We start from the raw sequence: 8,166 nt of genomic DNA, 5'->3' as shown, positions 1-8,166 counted from the left end.
CAGTTTGGCGGGGCCAGGTTTTCAGTATATGGGGCTGGCGCCCTACTCACTGAGCCACAGGCACCACCTGACCCTCACTTATTGATCCCACACCCTGGGAGAGACCACGGTGCCAATCTGAAAGGTGCTAGCTACCTGAAGCCTTGGTATTTCTCATAGCTGCTACACATTCTTCCATCCTGGCCAGAACAGATTCTGAAATCCTTTTTTTTTTTTTAGAGACAGTCTCACTTTATCATCCTCGGTAGAGTACTGTGGTGTCACAGCTCACAGCAACCTCCAGCTTTTGGGCTTAGGTGATTCTCTTGCCTCAGCCTCCCAAGCAGCTGGAACTACAGGCACCCACTATAACGCCCGGCTATTTTTTGGTTGCAGTAGGCATTGTTTTAGCAGGCCCAGGCCAGGCTCGAACCCGCTAACTTCAATGTACCCGCTAACTTCTATGTATGTAGCTGGTGCCCTACTCACTAAGCATAGCCACTGAGCCCCTTTTACTTTTTTTTTTTTTTGACAGTCTCATTATGTTGCCCTGGGTAGAGTGCTGTAACGTCACAGCGCACAGCAGCCTCAAACTCTTGGGCTTAAGTGATTCTCTTGCCCCAGCCTCCCAAGTAGCTGGGACTATAGGCTCCTGCCACAACACCCAGCTATTTTTGTTGTTGTTGTTATGGTTGTCATCGTTTAGCTGGCTCAGGCCGCGTTTGAACCCACTAGCCTCCATGTACGTGGCTGGCACCATAACCACTGTGCTATGGGTGCCGAGCCACCTTTTACTTTTGTTAATGTTTATTTTTGTTTGTCCCTCCCTGCACTTTGTCAAGAGAGTCCTCCAATTTCTGTCCACAGATGGTTATATTCAACGGGTTAGACTTATAGATCATCTGAATCTTTCTGCCCCTTGCACCCATCTATGGTAGCGCAAACCTTCCTCTTGCCTTCTAGAGACCTTGGATGTTTATGTTGTCAGCTCCATACCTTCCTCTCCTGAGAAACTGGTCTTCTCCCCACCCAGCTGTGACCAAGCGGGTGACCATCTCAGAGGAGGCAGTATCCTGCCTCTCTGTTCTTAAGACTTACTCTTCGGCTTTATTATCTTCCACAGTATTTCACAGCCTTTCACCTTTATGTTTCTCTCTCATACACAGTTTTATTTATTTTTATTTTTATTTTATTTGGCCCCTTCCAACAGAGTGGATGCAGTTTTAAATTATGACCAGAGTATAATTAAAGACTCTTGGCTCCTACTTTCCTGCCTACTAGTTTAGAAACTGGGATTGGGTTTGATTAAAACATGCCTTGCTGGGAATGGGACACTGGGCTTACGTTCTCCCCAAACTGGAAGCCAAAGCAGCCGGAATGTCAGATGTATGGGTCGCAACCAAAGCCGGAAGAAACTTCTGGAACACTGGGGAAGACAAGAAATCTGATAAGACTATTGAAGGGCAGGGGACTGAATATGCATTTTGATAAAATGGACTCCTGTGAATATAGCAGTGAGCACTGTCACGCTGTGTGCAGTCTCCAACATGTAATTAAAAGTTTTCATTGAGCCCCTGGACCACGGCTTGTTCGCTTCTCTCAGGGCGGCCGAGATACCCCACGCTGACCTCCCCGGGCTGTCAGCCTCGGCCGCACTCCCACCGTCGCTCGGTGATAGGCATTCCTGTGAGCCAATCGGAGGCGCCCATGGCGCGGCCAATCGGGAGCTGCCGCGGGCGGGCTGGGCGGGCCGGTTAGATTTGGCGGTTCAACTTCAAGATGGCCGAGGCGAGTAACCTAGCTGCGGGCGGTTTCTATGAGGAGAGCGGGCCTGAGGGGTCGCTTTCTGAACCTGTGCCACTTGGAGCTACCATTTCGAGGGTGAAGCTTCTCGACACCATGGTAGACACTTTTCTCCAGAAGCTAGTCGCCGCCGGGAGGTAAGGTGGACAGTGAGAGGAAGAGGGGTGATGAAAGTTCAGTCCCGCCAAAGTCCGAGCCTGGCGCGGGTGAGGCGGGGCGGGATGCTGGCTGCGGCAGCCTGGCCGGTCCCTCCCAAAGAGGCCGGGGGACGTTCCCGACACTACACCGGTCGCAGGCCCGGCGACGCGCTCCTCGTGTGTGCCTTGAGACCTGCCACGGTTGCAGGGGCGACGGAACCTTATTGGTGAGGCGGTCCTATCTCGGGGCAGGGTTCAGACAGCAGACGCGGGTGGCCACTGTCCTGTGGACTGGAAACGCTGGTCCTGCCTTGACCTTTATTCTGTGTGACGCGTATGTATTGTTTTTGTTTGTTCGCTTGTTGTTGAGGCATAGGGTCTTACTCTGTCCCTCAGGCATGATCACATCCCACAACAGCCTCCACCTCCTTGGCTCAAGCGATCCTCCTGCCTCAGCCTCCCAAGTAGAGGGACTACAGCTCGCCACCACAGCGTCAAGTTTTTCTATTTTAGTAGGGACAGGGTCTCGCTCGTGCTCAGGCTGGTCTCAAACTCCTGAGCTCCAGGGATCCACCCACCTCGGCCTCCCAGAGTGCTAGAACTACAAAGTGAGCCATTCCCTGGTCTTATTTTTCCCTGCTCATTCTCACCCTGTCCTCTCCCCAGGCCCCACTTCTGCTGTGTGTGTTCCATTTATCCATAATATGAATATGGGTAACATACTGGCCAACAACAATGTCCCAGACTCGTTTCTAGTTGCTGGAGATACTGTAGTGACCAAGACAGATAAGATCCCTTTCCTCATGAAATAGACATTCTGGTGCCATTAAAAAAAAAATCAGGGTAGGGGCTGCCCCTGTGGCTCAAGGAGTAGGGCACCGGTCCTGGAGGTGGCCAAAAGCTGCAACAACAACAATAACAAAAATCAGGGTAAAGGAATAAAGAGCAGTAGGGACAGGTTAGGGTGAGGAAGTGACATTTGAACGAACATGTTTGTATCTTTGTAAAATACATTGTCCTTTTGTGTGTATTTTTTTTTTTTGGTGTGTGTATTTTTTTTTTTTTTTATTGTTGGGGATTCATTGAGGGTACAATAAGCCAGGTTACACTGATTGCAGTTGTTAGGTAAAGTCCTATTGCAATCATGTCTTGCCCCCTAAAGGTGTGTGTCTTTTTTAATTGTATATAAATGATAAGGTTCTGTGTATCTTTTTTTATTCAACACATTGTTTTTTTGTTTTTGTTTTTGTTTTTTTTGAGACAGAGCCTCAAGCTATCGTCTTGGGCAGAGTGCCATGACACCACAGCTCACAGCAATCTCCAACTCCTGGGCTTAGGCAATTCTCTTACCTCAGCCTCCCAAGCAGCTGGGACTACAGGTGCCTGCCACAACGCCCAGCTATTTTTTTGTTGCAATTTGACCCGGACTGGGTTGGAACTGACCACCCTCGGAATATAGGGCCAGCGCCCTACCCACTGAGCCACAGGCGCTGCCCTCAACACATTGTTTTAAAGATTAACCATGTCCTCTCAGTGCCTATGATTCATAACTTCTCAGTGCTGCTTGTCGCTCCATGATAAGCTTCCAACTCTTACCCATTTCCCATTATGAACTCCTGGTTGCTCCAGCTCCCTCTTCCACAAGTTATTCCAGGGTGAATATCCATTTACATTCCCTATGGGCTAGCCCTAGAATTTTTCTGAGGCAGATAACTAGGAGAGGGATCACTGGATTCCAAGATTTACACCTACTTATGTCCTGTCAGATTGCTTTCCTGAAAAGGTGTTTCTGTCCCTACATCCTCACTGTCACTGGGTATTTACCATTCTCATATTTGCTATTCTGGACAAGTCTGAAAGGGGTATCTCATTGTTTCAATTTTATGTCCGTAATTCATGCTATGTTTGAGCATTTCCTTATGTACTTGTTAGTCATTTGGGCTTTCTCTTCTGTGAATTGCCAGCTCATTTCACCATTTTCCTCAGACCCACTTAAAAAAAAATAGGAGGCAGCACCCCTAGCTCAGTAGTAGGGCACCGGCCACATACACTGACAGGTTTGAACCTGGCCCAGGTCAGCTAAACAGCAATGACAACTGCAACAACAACAAAATAGCCGAGCATTGTGTGGGCACCTGTAGTCCCAGCTACCTGGGAGGCTGAGGCAAGAGAATCTCTTAAGCCCAAGAGTTAGAGGTTGCTGTGAGCTGTGACACTATAGCATTACAGAGGGTGACATCATCTCGGTAGAAAAAAAATAGGAGTTTTTATCTTGTTGATTTGCTGAGTTTCCAGTCTAGAAAAAAAACTTTTTGTTGTTGTTGTTGTTGTTGCAGTTTGGCTGGGGCCAGGTTTGAACCTGCCACCCTCTGTATATGGGGCCGGTGCCCTATTCACTGAGCTACAAGTGCTGCCCACCCCACCAAATATCTTTCTATCATATGTTAACTTTATCCATAGTATCCTTTGGGGAACAGAAATTTTTTTTGTTTGGTTTTTTTTTGGCAGAGCCTCACTTTGTGGCCCTCAGTAGAGTGCTATAACATCATAGCTCACAGCAACCTCAAACTCTTGGGTTCAAGCGATCTTCTTGCCTCAGCCTCCTTGAGTAGCTAGGACTACAGGCACCCCCCACAACGCCTGGCTATTTTTAGAGATAGGTCTTACTCTGGCTCAGGCTGGTCTCAAATCTGTGAGCTCAGGCAGTCCACCCACATTGGCCTCCCAGAGTGCTAGGATTACAGGTGTGAGCCACCTCCCCCGGCCCAGAAATCTTTAATTAAATAAAAAGCAACCAGGTGCTGTAATCCTTGGTACTTTGAGAGGCTGAGATAAGAGAATCACTTGAATCTCTGCTTCTACACAGATTTTTTTTTTTTTTTTTAGAGACAAAGTCTCACTTTATTGTCCTCAGTAGAGTGCTGTTGCATCACAGCTCACAGCAACCTCCAACTCCTGGACTTAGGCGATTCTCTTGCTTCAGCCTCCCGTGTAGCTGGGACTACAGGTGCCCACCACAGTGCCCACTCTTTTTGTTGCAGTTTGTCCAGGGCCGGGTTCAAACCCACCACCCTCGGTATATGGGGTCAGCGCCCCACTCACTGAGCTACAGGCACTGCCCACAAGCAAATTTTGTAAATTAGGTAGGGTAGGGTTGTGTACCTGTAGTTCTAGCTACTTGGGAGGCTGAGACGGGAAGGTCTTTTGAGCCCAAGGGATGATGGCTGCAGTGAGCTGCTATTATGCCACTGCACTCCAGCGTGAGCGACAGAGCAAAACCCTGCCTCGAAAATAAAGGAGTAACTAACTAGCAAGCAACATAGATTTAATTGTTTATCCTAAGAGGATGAACCAGAAGAAAAATGCAGTCATCTCCAAGGTCCCTCACAAGCTGGATCTGCATGACTTTCATTTTCTTATCCTAGTTTATACTAACACTAAGAGCCATAATAAAATTATAGATATTACCTAATCAAATGCTAGGTGTTACCTAGTTAACCTATTTTTTTAAATCCTAACTTTTATTTTTTTCTGAAACAGAGTCTCACTCTGGTGAGACTGTGGCATCATAGCTCACAGCAGTGTCAAACTACTGGGGTCAAGCCATCCTCTTGCTTCAGCCTCCTGAGTAGCTGGGACTACAGGCACTCACCAAAATGCCCTACTGTGGCGTCATAGCTCACAGCAGCGTCAAACTACTGGGGTCAAGCCATCCTCTTGCTTCAGCCTCCTGAGTAGCTGGGACTACAGGCACTCACCAAAATGCCCAGCTAATATTTCTATTTTTAGTAGAGATAGGGTTGCTCTTGCAGGCTGGTCTTGGAACTCCTGAGCTCAAGCAATCCAACTGTCTTGGCCTCCCAGAGTGCTAAGGTTACAAGTATGAGCCACTGCACCCCACCTCTTTCTCTACTTTTTAAAATTGGGCCAGCTATTTGAAGACCTACCTTGATTTTTTTCTTGAATTTTTCTGGTTCTGTAAAACATTCATTTGCAATATTGATTGAGATTATACTGAATTCTAGATCAATTTGGGGGAGAATTGGCATGTCTACAGTAATATCATCCAACTACAAATATGATATAATCTCTCCATGTAGTTAGATTGTCTTTTATATCTTTTAGTAGAGTTTCAAAATTCTTTGACAAAGGACTCATGCACTAAAAATAGAAAAACTAGCCAGGCCCTGTGGTGGGTACCTGTGGTCCCAACTACCTGGGAGGATCCCTTGAGCCCAGGATTTTGAAGTTGCTGTGAGCTATGATGATGCCACAGCACTCTACCCAGGGCAGCAGAGTGAGACTCTGTCTCAAAATAATAAATAAACAAAATAAAATAAAATGGTCAAAAACCTATGTATATAGCACAGTGTTTAGTTGAAAATAATTGAAAACCACCTAAGGCATCCAACATTTGAAGAATGATGGTTATGTAAGTATGATAACTCTAATAAATATATGGGTATTTAAAATTAAATTTTGGATAATACTAAATCATGGGGCAATGATCTGTTGTAATGACAAATTAAAAACTCATGTATGGGCTAGGCACAGTGGCTCATGCCTATACTAGTGCTCTGGGAGGCTGAGGCAGGAGGATACCTTGAGCTTAGGAGTTTGAGACCAGCCTGAGTAAGAGCAAAACCCCGTCTCTACTAAAAAGATAGAAAAATTAGCCGTGCACAGTGATAGGTGCCTGTAGTCCCAGCTACTCAGGAGGCTAAAGAGGATCACTTGAGCCCAGGAGTTTGAGGTTGCTGTGAGCTAGGCTGATGCCATGACACTCTAGCCTGGGGGACAGAGTGAGATTCTGTCTCAAAAAACGCCCAAAACCTCAAATTCAGGGGGAAGCACCACATTCCACATTAAATATATTTTTATCTAATTATATTAAAATTTCAGTTGACTAGTTGATATAATGTTACATTGTATATTCATTTATGATAACCATTAGTAGTTCAATTTTGAGCTTTTATGTTTGAAGCCATTCTATTTTTTTGAAGTTTAAAGTATTCTGTATATTCCTGAAAAGCTTGTCAGTCCAAGCACTGTGCTTGGGGAGCCAACTTCATAGTTTGAGCTGTAGCAGAAGCAAAGAGGGCCGTCACCATGGTCCAGGAAAAAAACTGCACATGAGAACATGGGTAGATTTGAGCTGATTAGGGGTAGAATGGATTGGAAGGGAAGATGAGGGAAAGTGGAACACCAAGAGGATGTTGACCCTTCTTGACTGTGGCTGGGTAGAGGGTGTTACCACCTAGAAAGGTGGGGAAAAACAGGTGAGAGTTGGGAGAGAGAAACTGGTCTGGGGTGGAAAGCAAGACAAGTCTTTGGAGGGTTCAGTTGGAGATGATGGCAGCCACACTCCTATTTCTCAGCTCCTTTATGCCCCCATCCTTCTGTCCTCCTCCATCCCTATACCCAGCCTACTAAGCAGTTCTATAGTCTCACCCGTGGTGGACAGTGATGCCTCCACAATGTCATGGTCTTGGACTTTAGGGTTAGTACTCAACCTTTGTTCATCATGCCCCCAGCTAACGCTCTGCCCTTTCTCCACAGCAGCTATTTTCAATCTTCATTATGTTGGTTGGGCCCTTTACCTGTCCCCTGTACCCTCTTGGTGAAAATGACCTCCACATTGGGGGTTTATAAAAAATTTAAGGCAATCAGGTAGGAGGAGTTGCCTCATTTATAAATTTGGCTGAGAGATGGCCAGTGTTGTGTCCTCCTAGCTACCTCCCTGTCAAGTTCCTTCCCTTTACATCCAAGGCTGTAGCTTCAGGTTCTAGTTCTTCATCTCTAGTGCTTTCCTCAGCACAGGAAAATCTGCCACCATTCCCTTAAAACTGTTGTTTTCAAAGTCATTAATAACCTCTTTGTTGCTAAATACTGTGGATATATTTTGTTGATTGTTGTATTTTTTTTTTTTTTTGTAGAGACGGAGTCTCACTTTATGGCCCTCAGTAGAGTGCTGTGGCCTCACACAGCTCACAGCAACCTCCAACTCCTGGGCTTAAGCGATTCTCTTGCCTCAGCCTCCCGAGTAGCTGGGACTACAGGCGCCCGCCACAACACCCGGCTATTTTTTGGTTGCAGTTTGGCTGGGGCCAGATTTGAACCCGCCACCCTCGGTATATGGGGCCGGAGCCCTACCAACTGAGCCACAGGCGCTGCCCTGTGGATATATTTTGTATTTAACCTACTTTTTCTCGGTATACATTTGACACTGTTAACTACATCTCTGTTC

The 8,166-nt window shown here is 46.4% G+C and overlaps 1 protein-coding gene across 2 annotated transcripts in view; it reads left to right on the top strand.

Moving 5' to 3' along the window:
• Positions 1-1,736: 1,736 nt before the first annotated feature.
• PMF1 (polyamine modulated factor 1) overlaps positions 1,737-8,166 on the top strand; it is a 31,576-nt gene continuing 25,146 nt past the window's right edge. For both annotated transcript variants that reach the window (XM_053608319.1, XM_053608320.1), the window contains exon 1: positions 1,737-1,919. In XM_053608319.1, the coding sequence (XP_053464294.1) occupies positions 1,759-1,919 (161 nt within the window). In that variant the 5' untranslated portion in view covers positions 1,737-1,758. The remainder of the gene's footprint in view (positions 1,920-8,166) is intronic.

Source organism: Nycticebus coucang, chromosome 10, assembly GCF_027406575.1.
Source record: "Nycticebus coucang isolate mNycCou1 chromosome 10, mNycCou1.pri, whole genome shotgun sequence".
In the NCBI taxonomy this organism is placed as follows: domain Eukaryota; kingdom Metazoa; phylum Chordata; class Mammalia; order Primates; family Lorisidae; genus Nycticebus; species Nycticebus coucang.
Note: the sequence above shows the minus strand (reverse complement) of the source record. Positions and strands in the feature narration are given on the sequence as shown.